At 41.8% G+C, this 25,477-nt stretch overlaps 2 protein-coding genes across 5 annotated transcripts; both read left to right on the forward strand.

Moving 5' to 3' along the window:
* Positions 1-558: 558 nt before the first annotated feature.
* RB195_014294 (uncharacterized protein) lies at positions 559-7,957 on the forward strand (the record flags this gene model as incomplete). Of its 2 annotated transcripts, none has more annotated exons than XM_064204494.1 (16): positions 559-618; positions 856-1,184; positions 2,613-2,959; positions 3,459-3,636; positions 3,694-3,798; positions 3,858-3,933; positions 3,986-4,076; positions 4,247-4,377; positions 4,438-4,557; positions 4,630-4,722; positions 4,791-4,903; positions 4,961-5,119; positions 6,966-7,025; positions 7,093-7,192; positions 7,243-7,353; positions 7,769-7,957. In XM_064204494.1, the coding sequence occupies 16 exons, from the start codon at positions 559-561 to the stop codon at positions 7,955-7,957; spliced, it is 2,262 nt and encodes a 753-aa protein (XP_064060375.1). The 2 variants fall into 2 exon arrangements, with proteins under 2 accessions (XP_064060375.1, XP_064060376.1); XM_064204495.1 differs by having other exon boundaries at positions 3,459-3,629; positions 3,694-3,781.
* A 1,833-nt stretch (positions 7,958-9,790) lies between these two features.
* On the forward strand, positions 9,791-24,292 carry RB195_014295 (uncharacterized protein; the record flags this gene model as incomplete). 3 transcript variants are annotated; one of them, XM_064204498.1, is made up of 16 exons in its annotated part: positions 9,791-9,874; positions 10,574-10,686; positions 12,616-12,751; positions 12,807-12,952; positions 14,309-14,369; positions 16,522-16,647; positions 17,012-17,097; positions 17,156-17,255; positions 18,042-18,115; positions 21,951-22,050; positions 22,110-22,232; positions 22,442-22,612; positions 23,093-23,178; positions 23,507-23,650; positions 23,937-24,090; positions 24,209-24,292. In XM_064204498.1, the coding sequence occupies 16 exons, from the start codon at positions 9,791-9,793 to the stop codon at positions 24,290-24,292; spliced, it is 1,788 nt and encodes a 595-aa protein (XP_064060377.1). The 3 variants fall into 3 exon arrangements, with proteins under 3 accessions (XP_064060377.1, XP_064060378.1, XP_064060379.1); XM_064204496.1 differs by lacking the exon at positions 9,791-9,874 and adding an exon at positions 13,622-13,761 and having other exon boundaries at positions 10,643-10,686; positions 12,807-12,923; XM_064204497.1 differs by lacking the exon at positions 14,309-14,369 and having other exon boundaries at positions 12,807-12,923.
* Positions 24,293-25,477: the final 1,185 nt, after the last annotated feature.

Below are 25,477 nucleotides of genomic sequence, written 5' to 3' on the forward strand. Positions count from 1 at the left end.
TCACATCTCAATAATATCCATTTCGCTCCTACTATCCGTATTAGTCGTTGGGCCTCATATGTCGTACATCAGCCATCCTCACTTTAGGGGCCCTACCAATTCCTTCAGTTCATGTCTCATCGTGTTTCAAGCATTCCAATCCCTAGGAGTGACATTCTTGATGTCGAAAATAAAGAGAAGATAAGAAAAAGATTGTTCAAATCTCTAAGTTTCAATGCCACTTAAAGTCAAACCGTGAGCAATGCAAGATTTGTGCTGGTTGCTAAGCGAAGGATAGGTCCATTTCAACCAAAGCCGCGAGAATTTTCTAGAAAGTGCGCAACAATGGCACTTTCATCACAAGCCTCTATCAGCCTGGTGTCTATGAGAAAATCTTCACTTGCTCTCTCTCTCTCTCTGGAAAATTTCCGTACTCGTATTTTATTGGCTTTTTTTCCCGATTCATTAATATGATCTTAAAATTTTCGGGAATATGAAAGAACAAACTCAACAAATCATCTTAAATTTTGCAGGAAAATATGATAAGAACGCCAACCATGAACTCATAATCCACATCGCATGGAGTCTGTTGATAAAACCCTCGCATCGACGCAACACCTGCTGCATGCGATAGAACAGGTGGTTCTCGTGCTCGTGGGGCCACATTTCATTACTACTTTTATACTCAAACGAGAGGGCGAGGTTATCCTGCATTGTCTTCCTCCAGAAATTCCTGTTTTTGTGGGATATGCAAAAATCGAATTCTGGTCATTGCGTTACGTAACTATTTTAGCAAATTTTAATATTGTTTCATCCAAATTCTGCTCTCCTAGAACAGTTTTTTATGCAGCATTTCTGCGAGCTGTTGAATTTTAGGATGACGCGTTGCTCGATGACGAATATTTCATGCGAAAATTGGAATATCTACGCATGAAACACAAGGAAACAAGCGATTTCCTCGCTCGGATACTACATCAAGAAGAATGCCTGCCTCCATCAATTTCGACTTGCACCTGCAAAGAGAGGGATTCGAAGTTCCAGAATGAATGGTCTTTTTCCGGATGCGTTTCTGCGAAGCTCGTCACAAGAAGTGCTGGGGCAGATCGAAGCACCCCGCCATCGGAAATTGTGGCAGGACGAAAGGAGATGGTGAAAAGTGGTTTCGTGGTTCACGAACTGCAAGAGAAAGGAAGAGAAAAGAGAAGGTAAGGCTTTTTTCTGCAGGGTAACAGAAAAAGGGTAAACGAGTTTAGTAATGATGAAAACGTTGAAGGCAGCATATTACGAATTTTACGTGGTGAGAAAATCCGCAGGATAGGCTAGAGATGGTGTCGTACCTTGTCAGATACAGGATGATTCTGCTCATCTCTCTCTCTCTCTGGTCGTTCGTAAGAAATGGCGTGGAAGACGACGGTTTTTAAGACGATTTCATTTGCAACGCGCCACCTTTTTACACAAGGCACATCCGCAAGCGGGGGGTTGAAGATTAACAAGCGGTATCTGTTCAGCGGTCTATTCAAGTAAACAGCGAAGAAGGAGAAGGGACCGGAATGCGTACATAGAGGAGCATTCTAACGTGCCTCGAAATGGCCTAATTGGTTTCCACGTCGCTTTTGCGACGATTAGAGAGATGAGCGGAAGTACTCTTGGTACTGCTATCCACAACCTCAATCCTATGTTCTCCAAGTCAGATTCGCGGCATGCTGCCTTCAAGGACTGATCGTCAGATGAAACACTTATGCCACCGTGCCACTATTCAAAAAAACACCCTTTCTTTCCGTTTCCTGAGTGCTGAACATGAGCGCTGTAAAAAAGCCTGCACTGATTTTCTTCTTACGGTCAAATTGTCTGCCATCCCGTACTGCATATGAAATAATTTCTTCAGCCATATGCAAATACTGGAAAATAAAAACTTTATCTAGCTCCCTTTGATAGCACGAACTTCACCCAGATACTTCTGAGACAGATCGATACCTGCAGGCAGACGTCTCATGGGAAATCCATTATTGCTTACTTCCTGTAATTTATATCAGAATAACCTCTAGGACCCAAACTCCACGTTTTCGCTGGGGTTTCCGTACTGCGTCAATTTCGTGACTGCCTTCGAAAGAGTGTGTGCCACTGAGGGAAAACATAAAAAAAAACTGTCGTTCATGTGTTCAATCGATAGCAAGGAATTTGAAAATTCAGTTTATGATCCTTTCTCCAAAGATAATGATTTTTGACGCAGCTGTACTTGTTGATGTTTTTTAGTCTTTTAGTATCTCAAGGTGTACTATAAAGGTAAAAAGAAATATGTGCTATTATGACGAAAGAACTACTGCTACCTACTGCTAGACTGCCTCATGCTCTTTGTACCCGGACTCCTCTGATGCTGCTCAGTAGAGTAAATCGTTGTGGTTGTTGATTAACAAGTTTGGCTGCAAATAGCTGGGGAGAAGAACTGAAACACAATTTTTCACTTCAGTTTTTCCGAAAAATAAGACAGTTTCAAGCTCCAGATGGATCTGTAGCGCATCTACAGAGTTCCGCTAGGACAAATATTTCAGTGATTAGCTCATATGTTTGAGAGCGAAGGAAACATCCACAAATGGGAACTTTGATATGTAATAGCCGATTTGCAGTCGTTCCAGGCAAGCAACTCAGCACTCAGATCCAGAGATAAGAGCCAATCAAAAACCACGAAGCTCGAAACGTCCCAAACACAAAACAGATAGACAAGGATGCTCACATGCGAACCAATATTTTTACGATTGGTCTGAAGAGAAAAGAGAACGTGATGAGTGCTGCGAGGAGGATGAATTACAAAGTAAACGAACTAAAGAGAAGATGGAAGAAGAAAGACGATACGACGAAGAAAGGGACCAAGGAAAACGCCTCGTTGATGAAAAAGACGAGGGGGAACAATATCAAGGAGTAACTGCCAAAACCGGAAGAAGTGATGAAAGAGACGCGCAGTTTCAGAAGAAGAAAAGTGATGGTAAGTTGTTTTGGGTTGAGTCGTATGACATGCTCTTAACCATTAGTAATTTTTTTCAAAACTATAAATGAGTGTGACAAATTAGTACTGTCATAGCTTTGGTTTCGTGGTTACCTTAGTAATTTCACCACTTCTAATTTCTTTCATGCGCTGTTTTGTTCCTGTAGCAACTCCCTCAGACAAAGGTTGCATTTCTATTGCTTTTCACAATTCAAGGCACGAAAATTCTCTGAACCGAAGGATATTTGAGAAGAACCTCTGCAGTTTGTCGGTTGTTCGAACCCATGTTTTCTTTTTAGAGTTCAACTAATAGCGATTTACTACTATGCTCCTCCACTTTCAAAACGCTGGAAAAGGCATACATAGAAGTAGTAAAATTCGTTTTCAAACTAAATGCCATTGAAAATTCGTTACGGACCTTACTTTAGGACTGCTTCTTTTTCCATACCACATAAAAACAAGATTCGATGTCGAATTTCCCAATAATTTATGAATTAAGGGTCAAGAGTCACCAACCCAACGAAATTTCCTCGCTCCAAAAGCGTGATCGAAATTCGAGAACCACAGAAGTTCAAGACTACACAAGCATCAACGTCAAAACGAGATGTGGTGCCGGAACCAGTGCAGAACTTCGTCCCGCAAATTACTGTACCACAACCCTTTAAAATGAGTACAAGGTGGTCAGTTTAGCCTCTTGGATCTTTCAACCCAGTTCTTTGAAATCTCTCTTTCAGAAAACCTATACGTAATACGTATTCGACTAGATTTGTCGAGGACATGGTCTCAAAAAGAAGGCAAGAAGAGAAAGAGCTGGAAATTCAGGCAAGCAAATCTAAGCCGTAAGTTACGAAAATATCGAAGCATCGGCTCTGGCTCTCATGATAGGAATCAATTACAGTTTCACTGCGCATACCGTTCCGATTTCTACGTACATTTCCACGAATCCGAGAGTAATGGAAAAGGCATACATAGAAGTAGTAAAATTCATTTTCATATTATAACTACCACTAAAAATTCGTGACATAGGCGATTCGGAAGCGCCTCACAGCGAATTTGCGGAAACACTTCCAGGAAGAGGCACTGTTAAGGAAGTCCAAGAGTCTTGGAGATATACCAAGTTGGTAAACTTTGTCTTAAGGGAGATTATTCGTATAATATTTCCTCAAAGTTCTGTTGAACATCCGACAAGAAAAGCTACAACTTATTCCGTATTAATCTACGCACCAGTGTTCCGTCGAGGAAGAAAGTTCGATTTTCAGTAATAACACTTGACCACTTATTTTACAGCCCTAGCCCGACCTGTGCCTTTATCAACGTACGTTACTCCGGCGCAGCTTCAAGACTATCGTCGGTCACGGTGTGCAAGCCGAAGATCCGTGAGACTTCTTGTTGATGCCAATTCGCCGCCTTTGAATAATGTAAATGTTTTCGCGCTTGCTCAATTTCAACAATGAATCCTAAACAGCACTTGATTTCAGGAACATGCAGTGCGCTCGAATATATCGAATAAAGTACGGCATATACTTTGCATTGAAGGAAGTAAGGAGAGGAAACATCCGCGACCTCCCATTCCTGATTTTCATCGACTTCATGCTGAGGTTGGAAGATTTTTGGCTATAGTTCTTCAGAAAGAAATCACTTCTTCACATGTATGTAAAATTAAATTTCAGATGGAGGAGAAGTTGAAAAATGCTCCACACAAAGCTGTGACAGTTCCTATGCCGTTCAACTTGAGCAATTCTTCTGAGCATCGTCATAGACAGGTTTCTTTTTCATTTTTTGTGAGGTTTGTCTCGATTTTCTCTTCTCTTCAGAAGAATGGTAATTTTAGTGCAAATCCACATCACCCCCTCGTTCCAAAACAAGACATCAGAGCAAATCAACAAAAGAACAGGTTCACGTACGCTCTACACACTCGTCAAAAATTAGAATGGAGGCCATCAAGTATGTAAGAGATCATTTAAGGAAAAAGATAAAATACGCTAAATGGTGATATTTCAGACAACGAGAACAGAAACTCTTCGAGGAACGTCATAAATCGGAAAAATTTTGGGAGGGGAAAAAGGAAGAGATGGATCTTAGTCGTTTGAAGTTATTGTCATCGATGGGCTCCTATGGAAATATACAGGAAGAGATTGAAAGAAAAACGGCAGAGAAGAGGCAAATTTAAAAACTACTTTTAATTTAGAATTTGCTAAAAGGTGATATTTATTACTTTTTAAAAAGCATCCCGAAAATAATTTGGCTTTCCGCAAGAGCGGCAGCCGAGATAATTTTGCTTTCATATATATTGAGCTGTCCTTGAACCCCTGTGATCATCCCATACGATAACTTTCTGAATTTTTTGTGAATTTTTTTGTGAATTTTTTCCAAATAGCAGCACGACATTATTCTGATCTCTTGGAGAGACCGACCGAAAGAGTGCGAGAAAAGACACTGAAGAGAATTAATGACTTAATGACGCAAGCAGACGCAGATAAAACGGCATAGAGCAGCGGTTGCGTAAGTGGCTGCGCCCGAAGCAGCGCGGTGAAGCTAACGGTTGGGATCGGGATGGGACCATCGCGAAATGCGTGGGTATGTGGAGCTAGCTATAGTCCCCGTCGATCCTAAACCGCTTTCGGATGCGCACCGAATTTAATGTCCTTCTGCCCATATTATATCTCCGATAGTTCAGTTAGCTAATGCTGTCTCTAGACAAACAATTCATTTTCATAAATTCCGCAACCATCTTAAAGGCATCACCCCGCGAATCTGAGGTAGTACGAAGTGGAGGTGTTTTAGGTAGAGTATTCGTATGCGGGATCGTAGATTATGGAGAAAAAGGTGATTCCGTCCATTTCTTCCTAATTGCCGTAAAAAACGGCCCGGAAGATGCGGCGCGTGCACAACGCTGGCGCGCTCCAATCGAACTCATTGTGGAAAATAGCGCGCCGGACCGCTTGAAGCCTTCTGGGCTGTGTTTTACGCCAATTAGGGAGAAATGGACGGAATCACCTTTCTCTCCATAATCTACGATCCCGCATACGAATACTCCACCTGAAATCCGTACTACCTTAGAGGGTGATGCCTTTAATAAAGTCACATTATTGACATGTTAATTTATTTTAAAAGGTACGCACCAAAAAAAATTACCTTTAACGGAATATCATCAAGAAATCGGGCCCCAGCCGAACATCACGTCCATCTGAGTTTGATAAATTGATATTAGGCTTGTCAAGAAGGAAGAGACACTTATCTGAAACAGCGGGTGGCTCGTAATATCTACTGTGTACGCAAAGTTCGTCCGGTTTATTAATTTCAAGTACATAGAACTGAAGTCGAAGGTGTTGTTGATGCATACCTTCAGAAACGACGAGTTCCGTGCTCTTTATACCTCTTTTATTGAGTCATCTGGCGATATAAAAATCTAAGAAAATCTAAGAAAAGAACAGGCTTTCATAATTAACTAGTAGTGGGGATGGAGAGAAGGTGAAGACAAACAAAATCCACTGCAACAATATAGACAATTTCTGATTCTTGATGATAGAAGTACATATCAATGAGAGTAAATGATGTGGGAAATCTCAGGCGCTGGAAACATCGATGTTGGGAGGGAGGTCAGTAGCATGGTTCGAATTAAAGGCTAAACAGAGGTCAACTCCGAGCGATAAAGCAAAATTTAACTAATAGTAGACATTAAACATGTGCATCTTTCAAATTTTTTGCTGTCTACCACGAGGAATTGCGTTTGTAAAAAAAACTCACTGCCCACTGATCAAAACTTCTCGTGGTTTAAACTCAATACATGGTTCTTTCGCCTTTCTTTTACTACTATGCAAACAGATGAGAATGACTGTTGAAAATGAGTGTCACTGAATTTTCTCTTCTTTATTTTTATTTTTCATTTCAATATTTTTAAGACTACTGCTCTCCAAACCCATTGTTCAAGTTTTCCTTTGAAAAATTAAAAAGGGATAAAAATGCTGCAATAGCCGTATACCAAGTACTACATGAAATTGTTTAGGAAGCACATTATGGAAACTGCAAAGGACTACGAAAAATATCTTGCCGAAATGCAACAGAGGTTCTGATCACTCTAACACTTTCCCGTTACTGTTAGTGTAATGTACTGCACAAGTTCTGATTTACAGAGTCATTGATAGGCCTCTTATCATGGAGCAACAATCAATTATTGCTCAAAAGCAAAAACTTGCTAGAAAGTTCATCGAAAGGATGGCAGTAATTGAAAAGGTAACGAGATTATTTTCTGCATCAACTTATTTCATATTGATCTTTTTTAGGTTGTGCCCGAGCAACAAACGTTGAAAATGGTGAAAGAACGCAAATACTCTGATATTTCAGCGGGAACATATTCAGTAAAGTCGAAAGCTGAACAAACAGTGGGCGAGGAAGTTAGTGGAATTCTCGTAATCGTTTTGATAATAACTAATCTTTTTGTTTTTCAATTTTTGAGTCAGTATCTCTAATATGTAGAATATTAACAATGGCTGATTCTAAACTGACCGTATTGTTTCCTAGATTTTCCTTGAAACAGCACTCTCAAGACAAAAATTGGTAGGAAAAGATATCGTATAGTGTATCCCCTGGGAAAGTATTTCGGGACTTTGTGTGATCTTAATTTATGTTATCTCCAAAATTGAATGTTTTAAAAGAAACGTTACTAAATGTATTCAACGCCTCCTCTTTTCTCGAAAAAAAAAACTAATAGGAACAGTTCGCTGAATATCCACAGAAAGTTACGAGTTATTTGCATTTGCTCCAGAACCACTTCCATCTGATACGTGTGTTAAATCTATCTCATTCCAGGACTATGCAGATATGGATTTCGAAAGTGAAGAGGCCTCGGGAAGTAAGAGGCGATCAAACAGTTCCACTTCATCCTCATCGTCATCAACAACCGATTCTTTAAAAAACAGCACTCGGTCTAACAGTCGATCTTCCGCTCATTCCGAGAATTCGCATGCCAAAGAAAGTGAAGACGATGTCCTGCCCTAAGAACCAAATGCAGAGTCAAATGTGACCTTTTTCGTTTTTTTCTTCTCCGACTTTATGCTACTGATGGTGATAGTACTACATCTTGATCTTGCCAGATGCTTTCGTCAGCAGATCGCTGTATTTCGACCACAATAAAACAAAGAAAATCTGACAAAAACAAATTCGGACAGATATGTTGGACTAAATGCAGCGAAAGGTGTAGCCAAAAAAAAATATGAGAGAAGCATGTACTGCCTGCCACCAAAGAATGTTACTGGGTAGCTGCCACACGTGCTGGAAACCATTCTTCACTTATTTCTTCAAAAACATTGCTGCACGTATTTCTTAGTAGCGTAAATGAATTTCTTGTTCTGAAACAATGTTATGTATGGTTCGTGGGTCCTATACAATGTGATGAGACCAGAAATAAATTTTTTTCTTTTGCTGTAACGTCCTAATTTCGTGGTTCTCCAATGTATCTCCATTTTAAATTGATAAATTTGTAGCAAGTTTTGGTAAAGTTCGGAAGCCCAAGAGTCTACCAAGCTGTAACAATTCAAACAGTTTCTGCTCTTGTTCACAGTTTTACAGTTCACTCTACTTTCTTCTCAGTCATCACGAAAGGAGGAAATATTCATGGTTCAGTGTTTACATGATGCTTACGTTTTTGTATCGGCAGTTATCGCGTGCCATGGGGTGTCGTCAATGCACATGGAAAATTTTGTTAGCAATTTCCTACGCAGCACTGCTGAATCAAGAGTGAGAGTTTTTTTTCGTGTATGTTTTCCAACTAATACAATTTGCTTAAGGGTTGTGATAATTTGATGAACGATCGGGTAGGTCTTTCTTCCAACACAACAGCGGCCAACTTATCTTTCAGGAAGCTAGCGTCACTCTAGACGAAGATGACGATGGATACTGTAAAACAGCCCCTTAGTGAAAAAATTTTCAACTGGTTCTAACTAGCTTGACGAAGCACACATGAGTTAGTTAGTTGGATCAACTCTTAGTAGCATTAGGATATATGTTGGACTTACTTCAAAGCTGATTAAACTGCGACTGCGAGAAGCTTTCTGAGTTGTGCTTCGTATCCGCGCGGATGAAAGTGGTTTCAACAACTGGCCTGATCTTTCCAAGACAATCAAAAAGGACAAGAAAGGCAAACTTTGTAGCGTTAATCGATCCGGTTGGGATGCGCCACCACGTTCGCTTCAATTCAGAGTTGTTTGAGTTTTACGAACATGTAACTGGCGTGACAACGACATGCGGCGGTAGCCGATGTATCAAGTCATTGTTTTTATCCTCCAATACAGGTATGGTACCAATTTTGGTATTAGGAACATTTCGAATCATTAATCCGCTGCCACAGCGGACTTCTAACCGACTGCACTACCTAACACAGCCACGAAACTTTGCAAGCGTCAAAAATGCTGTAGAGGCAACACACCACCCATAGAGGCAACACACCACCCAGACCACCAAGGAATCGGGAGAGGATGCCGACACCCAAACTCAGCATTGCGAACCACTGAGCAGCAGAGACGCAAGCGTCGCCTAGGCTAGAACCAGCCCGCCCACCTTGAAGCAAAAAAGAGAAAAGATCGGCAGGAAGAGGAGATGAACAACGAAGACGTCCGAGCCAGGAATCTAATGCTGTGTGTTCTGCGACGCAACCCAACAGCACTATAGCGACTCCTGCGTAGCAATAATGGACGCTGAAGCAAGTAGACACTTCCTTGTTGAATGCGGAAGATGTCTGAAATGTCTCAGGGAGAACTGCAGAGGGGGCATAAATTGTCCAAGGAGAAGCGCGTCATGCTTTTACTGTCACGAGTATTTCCATCACGCAGACGTATGCCCCATGGCGGAGCAAACGAGAGATGTCCGGGACCGGATGGAGAGACTGCACCAGAGCCGGTGAAGAGAAGAGAGGAAGCGGTGAACTAAATCAGTCGACGCCGACGGAGACTAGAGCGATTCGACGCAGAGCAGCGGATCTAGGACGCGGAGATAGTAACGCGGAACCTTCGCGATAACGCTTAGTTAACTTTGAACTTTCCATGACGTCCTTTGAAGATTTTAAAGGACGCAGCGTCCTTTAAATTCTCTTTCTCTTCAAGCAACATATTCCGTTAGATTCTCAGTGTTAGAGAGAGGGGCCCATTCTGTCGTTCTTCTCCCAACTTTAGTTTTATTTTGTTGTTTTTTGTTCGTATTTCTATGTAATGTCATTATGTTTGCATTTTTTATGGTTTAATTACCCATATTTGAAGTATCACTATATAAAATATTACCGAAAGGCGGAATCTGAACCTGAAGGCGTGTAGCAGAAGGAAGTCCGGGGAAATTCTGTTTACCCCTTGCCTAATTCTCTTCAAAAAGATTGTTTGGGAAAATAATCGTTGTTGGCTTACACTACAGATAGTAAACACACTTTGATGTTCTAGAATGTGTTTTTCCTGTTTTTAGAGCTTGAAAGCGTTATCATGACTCAACACAACATATAATTTTTGATCCTAAAATAAGCTTGTCAACACTTTTGTGTGCAACGCTTGCGCGTAGAAATTATTGTGACTGTGTCCGTCCGTTATCAGTGTTCGCTTTCTATTGCACAACTATGGCATCATTTTGCTCAAGACACTACAAGTCACAAAAGCAGCGCTTTTATATGAAGATACGAGTCATCGCTCAATCTTAAACTCTATTATGATACTGCTACTTATCATCGCTGTTTTAGTCGTGGTCGTAAGGTAAAGTCCTATCGTCCATTATTACTATCATGGACTGTGTTTAAAGGCGGGTGTAGTGTTGCGGTCTGAGGTTTTGCTTCCTGCGCGATCATTCGGAGATTTGAATCCGCACTAGCCGCTCACCAAGCCCTTCATCCCTCCGGAGTCGATAAATTGCTGCCAGACTTGCCTTGGAGGATAGAAACACTTACTTGACATATCGGCTAGCCACCGCAAGTCATTGTATACTTTCATTTTATTGTACACGTTCGTAAACCTCAAACGATTATGAACTGAAGTGAACGTGGGGACGCATCACAAGCGGACTGATTAACGCCAGGCACTCTATCCTCTATCCCTTTTATTGTGTTTATGTCTCCGTTCCTTGTTAACAATCTCGAGAATATTAGGTAGCACTAGATTAGATCACTGCTATTGAAATAAGCAGCGAAAAAGTATTAACACGACAAGAAAGTCTTGCCAATACTATAATTTTTCTTCATTACTTTTCTATTCAGCAGAAAATGGAGTTCAATCAACAATATGATCGCCAATATTAGTCACTACAGTGCACTGCTTAAAGGCATCACCCCACAAATCTGAGGTGGTGCAGATTTCAGGTGGACTATTCTTATAAGGGATAGTAGATTATGGAGAGGAGGGTGATTCCGACCATTTCTTCCTAATTGCCGTAAAAAAGATGCGGAGCCGCACAAGGCTGGCGCGCTCCAGTCGAACTCCTTGTAGAAAATGGTGCGCCAGAACGCCCGAAGCCGTATCTTCCGAGCCGTTTTTTACGGCAATTAGGAAGAAATGGACGGAATCACCCCCTCTCCATTATCTACTATCCCGTATACGAATACTCCATCTGAAATTCGTACTACCTCAGATTCGTGGAGTGATGCCTTTAATGGACAGATTAACGATCCCTTTCATCGAGAACTCCGTGGATGCGATTTGAAGAAGTCGGCAACCGCACAACCAATTTCATCGAAATTGGTGAAAGGTTTTTTAGCCGAGAAAGCCTTAGACGGCGGAATAAGTGTTAGTCAGAGAGGGCTGTGTTAGGAAAATAGGGAAGACGGGTACTATATCTAAGCCTAGCTCTTCGATTTTCTGATAGGTCATCTCAGCTGCGCGAGGTCCCAGCGTTGTCGTGGAGAAAATGCACCGAAACTCACCTCGAATGCTTTTCTTAAACGGCTATGGTGAGTTTCTGGAGCTCAGTGGCGTCAATGGCAGCGACGACCGTCTGTCCTTGCACGGGGTAGTAAAGCATTCTCCTCGAATTCTAGAAGCAGCACCAATCGAGGCTTACCTTCGAAAATCGAGTTTCTTTTTACGAAGCGAGTGAACCAGCAGTTGGCAATTCTGATGATAGAGGTGCCCTCCAACAAATGCGCTGTTGACGTTTCGGACTGCTTTGGGAGTGAGTGCGATGAATGTTTGCTAGTGGGCTCTCACATGTTGACTATAAATACGACAACCGTTTTGTGATAAAAATATCGGTCCATCCAGTTATTGAGTTCCCTTTGACATTCCAAATTCCCTTTAACATTCCGAAGACAAACTCTGCCCACAGAATAGCATTTCGAAGTCACAATTTTAAAGGTGACTTTCGAGATTTTAATGCAACATCACTTAGTACGATAAACTGTAATGGTTCAATAGTGAAGAATCAGGAAACTAGGTGTAGCAGTGCTGCTGCGCTTAGTTGCTTACCATCAGGCCATGCTTTTCTAAATTAAAAAAGCACAATTAAAGATTTTAACAATTTCTAGGGAGGTTCAAACGCTGTTCTTATATTTTGAGCATAATAGAGCTTTCACTGAAAAAAGCAATCAACAATGACTCTTGACTTCCCTGTATTCTTTTTAATAGGCATTCTAAATAGATCTGATCAGAAATTCAAAGAACATTTTGGATGAGGAGTCTATAAGTGCTTTATAGTTATTACCGATGGCAACTGGATTACTGGAAGCGACGAGGCATTCCAGGACCGCCAGGAATACCATTTCTTGGAAACTTATATTCACTGACAGACAGGTCGCGACCTGTTGGTCTTGTTGTAAAAGAGTGGACAAAGGTGAGAGTAATTGGTAACTCTTCCTGTGAACACACATAAATAACTGAACGCTCAGGTCTACGGCAAAGTGTACGGTATTCAAGAAGGATTGCGAAGAACGTTGGTCGTCAGTGACGTCGAAATTATTCGTGAACTATTCATGACGAAGTTTGAATGCTTCTACGGTAGAAAGGTAGTATCTGCAACGAATACATCCTTGAGGTTGTTCTTCCGAGTTTGTGAATTACTATCCTTCATCTTTGCTACAGCAGTTGCGGTACTTTTGTACGTTGCTTTAAGAAAATAGCCTGAAAGCCGAACATATCACGATATTGACGATACTGAGTCTTCCTCACGAATTCATGAATAGATATTGCAAGTTGTCTACTGTCGAATTGAAGCAAGAGCCAAGATTGTTAACAACATTACTATGGCTAACTTATCGGCGGCGTCGTCTTCGTCAGGTACTGAAACCTGAAGAAGACTAGAGAGCAATTAACGGGAATAGAAACTGCCATAAGTCAATAAGTTCTAATCTTCCTTCGGTGCCATTCCCCACAATGATGTACAAACCACAAGATCCAAATCCTCAAGTAATGCCAATTTTCGTGTATTTACCACATCCGTTTTCTCGATTCTAAAAGTTTTTCGAGAATACTTCATATTTCAAATCTCACGCTCAAGTAACGCTCTGATCTACATGAGATTCGCGAACTCTCAGCGAGTGGCGAAATAAAGGTCTCTATCAGCGATAAGGGAGTAGCGTTTACGGTCATATCACGTGATCTAGACATGGCCATCACTCGAAAACATCTGGATGACGCTACACTCTACCACTCTTCGTCATATGAAGAGTTCAGAAATCAATATCGTCATCTCAATAGATTTTAGGTCAATACAGGAAAGGCTGCTGGATTACATAGAACAATGATCACACGACTGAAGTACAAACATCTTAGTTGTCCGGTTCTTTATTTACTAGTAAAAACACATAAGTTGCTCCTTCTGCTCTCCTCTCAGAAGATTCAGAGGTATTCAAAGTATGTCCTATCTTAAGCAGTGTAGCCCGGCCTACTGATAAAATATCGTGGCTTTTAAACATCATACTTGCCCTATCGCTTAAAGGCATCATTCCACGAATCTGAGGTGGTACGGATTTCAGATGGAGTATTCGTATACGGGATAATAGATAATGGAGAGGGGGTGATTCCGTCCATTTCTTCCTAATTGCCGTAAAAAACGACTCGGAAGATACGGCTTCGTGCGTTCTGGCGCACTATTTTCTACAAGGAGTTCGACTGGAGCGCGCCAGCCTTGTGCGGCTCCGCATCTTTTTTACGGCAATTAGGAAGAAATGGTCGGAATCACTCTCCTCTTTATAATCTACTATCCCTTATAAGAATACTCCACCTGAAATCTGCACCACTTCAGATTCGTGGGGTGATGCCTTTAGGTATGTTCCCGCGCATTTATCCAACAGCAGCATACATGTTTCTTGAGCAACTTCGAAGAACGTGTTTGGGAAAAGGATGTGTTGTTAGATCTTTCGATGTTACTTCTCTTTCACAAATGTCTCAGATACCGCTGCAGTGCAAGCCGGGTTCGAGCCACATGGAGAACACCGGGACATTCTAAAGCTGTGAGTTTTTTATGAGACAGATTATGACGCTCTTGCATGAATGCCTAAAGTGCTCCATATTTCGCTGGTCGGGACAGATAAAGGTCAGGAGTTTGGCCATGGGGCAAAGACTACCTCCCACATTAGCCATTGCAATCATGTCCAAAATAGAAGAACCCATATTGGAGCAAAAACCCTTCCTGTAGTGGTGTTATATTGATGAATGTCGCATTATATGTCCCACTTAAGACGAGATGGACACTTGCCTTCAGCTTCTAAACCAGCTATCCCCTTACATGCGGTTTACGCGGGAAAACCCAAAGGAAATTAGCTGTCCTTCCTTAACCTGGAAATATATTGGTCCAATGGTGAGTGAAAGACACGATGGTTTCAAAAACCTTGTAGCAAAAACATTAGTTCTCGTCTTTGCGCTCATCCATGAAAAACGAAGAAATCAGTCATTCGGAACATATAGCCGTAAGGGTGACATCTGATATCCAGGAGCGGATCGATGCAGTTAATCTAGCGCATCGCAACATCTGATGGTTACACTGATAATATACCGCGAAGGCCAGGTCTTACTGCGCAGCGAGATTATACTACATGACTCGAAAAAGATAAATAATTAAGACAAATAATAATAACAGATAATTTCTGCTCACATTCCATAACCGACGACCTCAGTAAGGCGATAAGATAAGATAAGAGCTAGTCTGGTTACGTGTGGTCTCGATGACAAAGCGAGAATTGTGGAAGTACTTCCCACAAATCTGAAGAAGTAGTTAGTCCCAAACCGAAACGACCGCATTTTTCTGACTCGAAACTGTATAATATGCTCATTCGGCAACGTAGGCGACTGCATGGTCTTTGGTGTAGTTTATTTAATTGCAAAACATGTGGCGAACAATATATTGGCAAAACAGGCGACCTCTTTGTATTCGTAATGAAGAACATCTAGATGGGATGAAACATTCAAACGCCTCAACCCCTCTCGGAAGTCACCGCAGACAATGTCATGAAGATGCTCCTTTCTGCATAGCTGCCACGATCCTATCGTACGATCCCGAGATTGTGGCTCGCAGAACTTTGAAGGCGTTTTGAGTAAACGCCAAAGTCCAAAAATGAATAGAAAGGAAGAGCGCATCGATGTGACCAACGAGCTGGCGCTGTACCAAGACCTTTGCTGGTTTTGATCATATGCGGGTCGCATCATAATTAGTATAAGCGGAACAATTTTATCACACAGAGGTCCGCTAATATCACGGCAACTCGGCCACTTAGGTAAACACAACGATTTGAACTCTTTTGGTTTCGGTTCTGGATGCTAGGGAATAGTGACTTGTTCTGGATGAGGCATTTGAAAGGATGTATTACAAATGATCTGGCCTTCCAGGCTCTGACGAAGGCGACGACGCCGAAACGTTAGTCGTAATAAAGTTTGTTAACAATCTTGGCCCTTCAACTCGACATTCCACACGCACCACCTCGAGAGAAGTCGCGTGTTGATTCGTGCTTCGTGTCATTTTGACCCTATTATGCGCCACCTACAATATCACTGCTGATCCTATCCACTGATTGAACGCGGGGAACCCTCAACGCGTCGGTGATTCCACAGATGGGGCAGCTTCTGCTTTGTATTTGAGGTATATTAGTTGGATCTCTGACGCTGGACGGAAGCGGAATTCCCTTCTTCTGATATGTCAATAAAGGATCCAGACAAGTCTGGTACCAATTTATCGACCCCGGAGGGCTGAAGGGCTTGGTGAGCACTAGGACGGATTCGAACATCCGATCAATTGTGCAGTAAGCGGAACCTCTAACCGCTACACTACACCCGCCCTTGATATGTCAATAAAGAGACAGAATTACACGCACTTACCCGGATTAGTGAGAGGAACCGCGTGTGACTTCTTTTCCACTCGTGTATGTCTCCCCTACCCGACTTGCTCGTAGAAGGACCCCAACATCGTTAACTCAGCAAAGCTCAGCCTATATGTTTTCAGCCAAACGTAAAAGAAAGAACATTTTAAAATTCAAGACGACGCAAAATGTGACGTGTGTGTGTTAACCAGAGGAGTGAATAACAGAAACAAGGTTTCAGTCAGTGATGACTGAGAAAACAACGAAACAGTGGCGACTCATTCGGGCAGGTAGTCAACAGCTCCTCTTGCAGAACCATGTCCTTGCTGGAGATGTTGAGAATGATGCACGTGTTCACCTCTTTGAATCACAAGGTATGAGATGGAAACGACTGCGAGCCATTGCGAGTCCTGCTTTTTCTTCTGGCGCGCTGAAGAAGGTAAGATCACCTTCCCAGCCCTTCCTTTCTCAACAATTTTTATTTGAATTTCGCCATTCATGCAAGACAAATTTGCAAACAGTGAAATCACTTGCTTAGGTTAGAGATTCAAGAGAGACACAGTTTTTCGTTACTCCTTAGTTTTTCTCCCATATTACTGGGGATAAGCGACGTCTGGTAGATTTCCACAGTAGCTTTATTAATCGATAAATCATCACAGACTGCCTAATCGCCTCGCGCTCTGAATCAATCCGTGACATCCTATAATTTTGTGTATCGCTAAAAATCTCTGTCTTCTGACAGCTTTGTTTGATGAAGATAACTTCGTTTTAATTGTTCTATGTAAATGTCAAGATAATTTAAGATTCGACCAACTGTAGAAGACTCTGTTTTGGCACTAATAGAACTCTTTGATAAACGAGCAGACCAACGAGCATTTGATATTTTAACGTGAGTTCTCCTTTGAAGAGAAGCCTCTTAGCAAATACAATTACCATATAATATTTAGATTTTACAAACAGTTTGCTATGGACGTGATCTCTCGCATTGCAATGGGACAAAAAGGGTCGAGGATGTTTGTCGACGACAAGATGTCGAGCGTTGACAAAGTAAGTGTGGAAATACGGTTTCGAAAACATTGCTCGAAGTAAGTCCTTTCTAGAAAATGGGAATCGTTTGTTAGACTAAAGTAAAAAGCCCTCCAGAGCTGAAAATTAAAAGCTGCATAACAAAAAAAACATAACAAAAAAAAAAGAAGTTAGAAGTGATGCCATCCCAGAAATCTTAGTTTTTTTTTCTGTATATGTGAATGCTGCTGCTATAGAATCTCACCGTGACAAATCCGAATAAGACCAAATATGCTTTCCCGAAAACTCAATTCTGTCTGGAACATGGTGAATAAATGCAGAAACGTTGAGACTTAGGTGACATGAGTTGCAGTACTTCCACCCGTATAGGATAGCACTGTATTAAGACGCATCATACACAAAAATTGGATGGAATTCAGTGCAGAAAAAAAGGAGTGATAGCATTTTTACTTGCACAATGAACTCTGGAAAGTCACATAATCATTGTGATTTTTTCCTAGAAAATTAGAACCACGGCAACATCGCTTGCAAATCTGTCAGATGCCTCCTATTTTAACACATCCTTATCTTTTTTTCGTGTGCTTAGTATGCTTCTGCAATAAAAACATCATCAGCTGGGATTGTGGAGTTATGCAGTTTTTTTCTTGTTCTGGACTCCTCACATGCTTTCAGTCCATGTTACATGTGTTTACTTATACACTTGCAACATAACACCTATTAATCTGAATACGTTCACACAAACTCAAACATCTGTGAAAAATGCTTTGATAGATACGTACAACATGTATAAATCAGAAATTCATTTAGATATTTCGCCGAAACATGCGACATCCCATATTCTTCACTGCCGTCATCGCACCCATTTTTCGGGTACCATTAAGGTAATCGTTTTTCGTATTTCTAAACAAATGAGCGTTGAATATAATGGTGAGCAATCCCGTTATGCGTTATTCGCTCCAATTATCTTTGGTGCGAATAACGCATAACGGGATTGCTTATCATTATCAGATGCTCTGGTCTCTACTCCACTTTTAGTAAATAAGTATTGCTTGGTTAGGATATTGTCCCATTGCATCCTTTTTTTAGTTGCTAGGGAATCTCGCCCACCATTACCGTTTCAACTCATGTGTTGTTTCAACACCTGATTCGTCGATTCGTTTTTATTGGTGTCAAGCAACAACTGCACACCCTACTTACGAGTACTTATTCTTTGGAAACTCAATGATACTTCTACACTGATGCATTCTGGTTGATTCGCGCTTCAAACAGTTGTCGCCGCTCACTTGATGGCGGTGTGAATGAACACTTCGACAGAAACGCTATCCCAGCTCAGATTTTCAGTAGATTAGATGTGAAATGTTCCAGAAAAAAAATTGAACTGAAATATCAAAATGAAAAGGTTAACGGAACACAACGGTGAACGCCTCACAGTAGCGTGGAGGTGACTCTGGGCGTCGAACAGCGATGCACAGCGGAGGTTAGTCCTCCGGCAGGGTCTCCCAAGCTGAAAAGGAGTTCGACATATCTGACATTCCAACTTCTCGGAATCGGAAGCCTAGCTAGAAGTAAACCACTGTTAAGATTCATCACCGTCTTGGCAAAACGTCGCAAGGTGGCTCCCTGATCCATATAGGTTGTGCGACGGGTGGTGAAAGCTAAGCTCGCCGTGGTAGAGCTGCTTAGTCTGGGAAGTCGTTTTGCTACTCCAGCATATTCACTGACTCTGTGCCCTGCACAGTAGGCCCTGCCGTCTCAGACGTTGGACGGTATGGCGACCGGTGAGAGGCGATCAAATCTCAGGTTGCTCAGGACCTCACTGATTCCGGACCAATGCGACACACGCACGACTCGCCATGGAGACTGTCTCAGACTGTGTAATTACAACAGTGTCCACAGACGCTGACTTGCATGCCCTTCTCGGAGCTGCAGAGCGTATCAAATTGCTCTGCAGGAGGCCAAGTGCTGAAGAAGCGACGTACGACAGATGAATGACGGTAAACTCGTCATTCATGGAGAGAAAGTTCCGCCGCAAAATAAAAATGGCGAGTTTTGTTGTGCACCCATCTGTCGTCAATCGTGTCGATTCTCACGAGAACCTGTCGCCTCGTCTCGCCATTCTTCGCCCCCGGCCTCTGCGCCAAAAACCCATCAACTGCAACTCATCAACATCAGCAGCTGATGAATTCGAATTAGACGCGTTTTACGAGAAGCTGGAGAAAGTGGTTTTATGAAGCAAAGAGAAGTCCTTCTACAAATTCGTTGTCGGAGACTTCAGCGCAAAACTAGGAAAGGCTACTGAAGAGGAATACAGACAAAAAAATTGGACTAGGGAACCGGAATGAAAATGGCAATCGTCTTGCCGGGCTGTTGTCCGCCGCTCGCCTCTTTCATTTAGGCTCTCTTTTCATGAAGAAAGATCATCGTCGGTGGACATGGGAAACTCGCCCAATGGCGCGACTCGTGCGGAGGTCGACCACATACTCACCGACCGGAGGTGGTGTCTACTCGACGTCTCTGTAGTACCATCCTTTTGTAGCTTTTCTGATCACCGCCTCCTTCGTGCAAAAATACGACTTAGCCACACGATGGAAAAGAACAACTGCTCTGGGCAACGAAGGAGAAAAGAAGTCGTCTACGACGATTGCATACTCAATGACTCCTTGTCTCAAGATGACTGGCACATCGAGAAGGACCAAAACGTGGACTACGAGATGCTGCTCAGAGGATTACGAGCCTGTGCTGAGCGTGCACGAAAAAGCTTGGATCGAACTTCGAAGACCACAAAAGAATTTTTGGAAAGGACTTTGAGGTTTGATCCGAATGCATCGCACATTGAGCGGCCAGTAGCAAACACTACCTGTAGAAGACGTTGCAGGAGAATCTTTCGAAATACAGGCAGAAGAAGGTTCTGGAAGCAGCACAAAGAAGCACGAGTCCAAAGAAGTGCTGCAGGGATGTCCGCGAATATAATATTCCGCTAGCAGCCTTGCTGAGCGAAGACGAGACCCGCACGTCTTCTCGTCGTGAGATGGAAATCATTACGGAGAGGTTCTACTCGAACCTTTTCCGTTCATCAACTCCCGTGTCAAGCCCGATCATCTCCACTAATGAAGCTCCACCACGGATTCTTTCTTCGGAAGTGCGAGTCGCTATCAAGAGCATGAAACCTTTCACAGCCCCGGACCTGATTTTGTATCCGCAGACTTTCTTCGGGCTGTTGGTCATCCACTTCATGTAATCTTAGCAGCGCATATCTATCTATTCTTATCTATCTATTCTTATCCATAAGAAAAGTGACCGAGAGGACCTTCAGAACTACCGTCCGATATGCTTGCTGAGCTGGGCGATCAAGGTGTGAACGCGTCGTACGTGAGGATATTAGCCGATTCTACGATCGATGCACCACTAAGATACAGCTTTTCCACCACTCCCTCACCATACCCATTGGAATGGGCGTACGACAAGGCCATACTATATCGCCGAAGCTGTTTACGGCTTCATTGCAAGGGTAATGAAATCAATTTCCTGGGAAGAAAGGGGCGTACGTGTTGATGGAAGATTTCTCTCGAACCTTCGTTCCGCAGACGACATCGTTCTCTTTTCGAGCAGTACCAATGAAGCAGAAACGATGCTCAACGAATTGAACGAAGCAGGGAAGAGAATAGGACTACGAATAAACAGAAAGAAGACACAGTTCATGAAGAACGCCTACTGCGAGGGCGGAGGAGTACAACTTGACGGCTCCCAAATCATAGAAACTTCGTCATACATATACTTCGGACGTTCTATGAGCATGGAAAACGACTTGAAGGAAGAACTGAATAAAAGAATAAGAGCAGCATGGTCAGTATTCGCGCCTGTCAGGGAAGCTACGGACCAACTGACGGACCAAGATCTTCGTGCCCATCTCTTCGACTGGACAGCTCTTCCAGGGCTCTGTTACGCAGCGGAGACTTGGGTTGACACCGCTGCCGCATCTATGAAGTTGCATACTAATCACAGTGCCTTTAAGAGATGTCTTCTGAAGTTTAACCGGCGCATACAACACCTAGCCGGTCTTCTCAGCTCCGACTCAAAAGGAATGTCCCGCCTTCACGACCCAGCGGAATATATATATCGAAAGCAAAACATAGATGAGCCGGTCACATTATGAGAAGTATCGACATTAGATGGACTAAAAGAACGCTAGAGTGAATCCCAAGAGATGCTAAATGCCCTCGAGGGAGACCGCCAATGAGATGAGGTGACGTGTTCTACACGGATGGACCAGCTGAGAGCTCAGCTGGATACGGCTCAAGGACCTCGTCAACGTCACTCACGAAACTTGAGAACATCTTGGATGACAATGGCCAGGGAACGAAACGAGTGAAAGAGATGCTGGAGCCCGCACGTGCAGTGAAGACGGGCCATCTAAGTATCTAATTAAGTAAGTAAATGAAAAGGCTTCCGTTTTTGTCCCTAGGTCCACCTGTTATCCCTTGATTAAGAAGATTATGTGAGAGCAAAGAAGAGAATCTTATTCGTTGCGTTGAGGTGGTGACAATACTGAACGGCTTAGAAGTGACATTCTTTCCAACGATTTTCAGGATTTCTAAGGAATGAGGCATATTGCATGAAATAGAATAGATGACAATCGAATTCTGTTATATTTTCGAATAGCAAGCATAGCTCAAAAACGTATTGTATATGCAGTGTAATGCTTTTTACCGTTTCCAGGAAACTTTTCTTCTTAACTGCTTCTAAACTGAAGCAGAGCACATCGCCAGCTATATTTGAGAAAATCTACAGAGCTATTGATGCTAGGATAGAAGAACGGGTGATCAAGCACTGTTGTGGCAACTGTGTTCTTATGTGTGACAAGAGGTACGCTTACAGGAACGTACTGTAGCTGTAGGAGATGAAGCATCAAACCCTATTGATTTCATCGACTTCTTCTTGGACGCAAGAGCTGAACAAAAGTTCGACAGCCATGTCGAGTTTACAAGAACGGACGCTCACGTTAGTTCACTTCGTACACGTTTACGAACTTACTGTGCGTCTTTTGTAAAGCGAGGGTTCTCTTTAAAAATAAGTGCTATATTTTTATAGTCCTAGTCAAGTATTTCACTTTTACTCCAAAAAATCAACACCGTCTTCAATCATCAAAGTGCAGCGACTATGAAATTGGCATTTGCTTGTCCAACAGTAAACAGCTGAGCACCTTTCAGGTAACAAAACAGTTGACACGAGAAGAAATTGCCGCACAGTGTTTCATGTTCCTTCTGGCAGGGTTCGACACCACTGCTAATTCATTAGCATATGTCACCTATTTATTGGCAAAAAATTCAGAATCTCAACGACGACTTCAAGAAGAAATTGATCATTTCTGCTGTTCTGAAGTGAGTTGCTATTAATAACCTTCTGTCATGCCATTCGGTGTGATTACCTTACAGAAAAAGGAACGTTTTTTCACTGTTGTCTTAAGGAATTGAACACACATCTGAATATCCAATTTTGCAACGACTCCAACCTATCCTTTGAAGTTAAAAATTTTACATGATCACTAGTGCTGTGATCATAGGTGTTTATGTCTGACTTTTTTTTTGTAAAAATTAGTGTGTTGTTGAGTTAACATCAATGACAACTTTCTAATAATTTGTGCAAGGTAGTATGGTCCAAAACTTTGGCAAGTCCACTTCCAAGTTCTGGTCGAGCGACTTTAGCCACATCATAAAAAGTGAGCGACTTAGGCTATCACAATATATCTCTTCTTCTCTTTTTTTTTCTTTTTTCTGCTTTTCTTCTTTTTTTTGAGTTAGCATACGTCATCTGCAAGACGGTAACTCTAATGAAGATTCAATAATGTTCGTTCTATTCAGGCCGTTAGCTACGAAACGTTGGGCTCCATGAGGTACCTCGACTGTGTAATTAAAGAAGGGCTACGAATGTATCCGTTAGCAAGCAAGTGAGCTGTGAAATCGCGAACGCATTCCAAACTTGTGGTCCAAAGCGATGATTTCTGGACAGACTCATTCGCATTGTTTAGTGGCGTCTGAGCCAATATCTTAAAATTATTTTCCCACCAGCAACAAAAAACACCTGGTTTTTGCATCGGTCTATATTGTAGCGATAAGAACTGTTGCTGTTACAAGTTTTCACCTCAAGTGAGTGAAATTCAGCGTCGTACACCCAAAGCCATGCGTCCTATTACATTTTAATGCTGTAAGGAACAAATAAAAGATACTTGTCAGTTATTTATATGTTTATATATTATTTATTTATTTTCAATTTAGTGCAAATTCGCGTCGCTGCATGAAGTCGACCACCCTGGGACACATACAGGTTGAGGAGGGCGAATATGTGTTAGCGGACACATTCACTTTACACCACAGTCCCGAAGTTTGGGGCGAGGATGCTGACGAATTTCGACCAGAGAGGTAGACTGAACCCAACTAAGTCGTGTTCTGTTTTGAAAAAATTCTCATCTTCTCCTGGACAATAACTCACTGAAAAGATTTAAATTCCTTTCTTCCTCGAGGATCTTTTGAAAAGATTATAAATGAAGCCTTTTCATGTCATCTGACACACTTTTTTTGGACATATGATAGGATAAACGGAAAAGTCATTTAGTTGTGATTCTGTATGTAAACGATCGCCTACTCATGGATATTTCCTTCTAAGAAAGATACAGCGTACAAAGAAATTGAATTGCAGTTTCTTTAGATGGATGGACAAAGAGCGGCCAGTAGCTGCTTGGTTATCGTTTGGGTTGGGACCTCGACAGTGCATCGGAATGAGACTGGCTCGAATGGAGGAAAAGCTCGTTCTCGCACATCTGTTGAAGCGATACGACATAGTGGCAACCTGTGACACTGAGGTAATCCGACGATTCGCTTTCATATAAAACCTCTGTTACGTGGAGTTGGAATGCCAGCTGAACGTTAACTCCATTTGTTAAAAAAAAAAAATTACACTTCCTCAGTCTTCTCGTTTAGAATAGTCTCACTCTAAGAGGATCAATGACGATTTCACCAGCTTCTGTCACTGTCCAATTGAGAAGAAGGAAAGTGGTCCTATGATAGTATACGAGAACTCAGTTTAATTCCTGTTCTGGATCTGAATCATTTAGTGGATTTCTATGTTTGCTAAATTATAAATAGCATCGAAACCACATAGTACACTTTCGTTTTTTTGTGTCTAAAAGTTCGAATGCTTCTCTTGAGGGCGCAATGATTTGACTCCACACTAGAAAAGTGGAACTCTCGACCGCTTAGCGATTGACTCGAGAAAGGCTTGTTGAACATCATCACTTCATGTTTAGCATTAGCAGGAACTGAAACTACTGATAATTCGCTTATGTACGCACTTTTTTTGCGACTCTAGTGGAGAAGACACAGGAAAAAGCGGTTTTATCATCAAAAAAGTTCCACTGCAATCAATGTTCCGCATACATGTAAATTCACAATGATATGAAAGCAATGGGCTAACTTCGCTTTTTCTGTAAGTCTCATACTATAGCTACTAATACGAGGTGTTTGACCTGATCATCATGCATCGACAAGAGCGGTAAACTCTCTGCTGTCGCACTACTGCATATATGTGGTATAGCCAATAAAAAAAACTACAGTCTACAAACTAACTAACTAACTACACACACGTTCTAAAATGACATCTGCATCGATTTCGAGAAGGATAAGATAATTTTCATTGGTAACTTGTTCGAATTTTTACTTATGAATACTTATGAAACACACATGATGGCTTATTTATCCAAATGGAGAAGTAAAGGAGAATAACAAAAAAGTAAAAAAAGAATGGTGTGTGAAAATAACACTCCAAGAAAAAGATAAGTTCAGAGATGCTGATCAAAAAGGACACAATGAATTGTCAAAAGTAATCCGAAGTCCTTTTTCCTTCAAAGTTCCAAGGAATATTTCTGAAAAAGTTGTTTACTTCATCTGTTCACAACGGTGGCTAAAGAGATATAAGATACGAAGTGGAGAATCTTCTGGCTCCTTCCTCTTTTCCGTATGATTCGAGGTTTGTACTGCATTCGGTCGGTAGTATTTATCTAGGAGTTTTGACTGAACCAGAATCCACCAATTTCTCGCTCATTGAATCCTTAGAACATCTCTGGACCCAATAATTTCAACAAAAAAAAACGGTGCTTTGGTGTTTGCTGTAATTTTTTCATCTCCCCATCACTCTTCTAAAACATTTTTTAAAATTGATGTCGAACATGGTTCAAACTTTTCTAGTTCTGT

This window comes from Necator americanus, chromosome V (genome assembly GCF_031761385.1).
Source record: "Necator americanus strain Aroian chromosome V, whole genome shotgun sequence".
Lineage (NCBI taxonomy): Eukaryota > Metazoa > Nematoda > Chromadorea > Rhabditida > Ancylostomatidae > Necator > Necator americanus.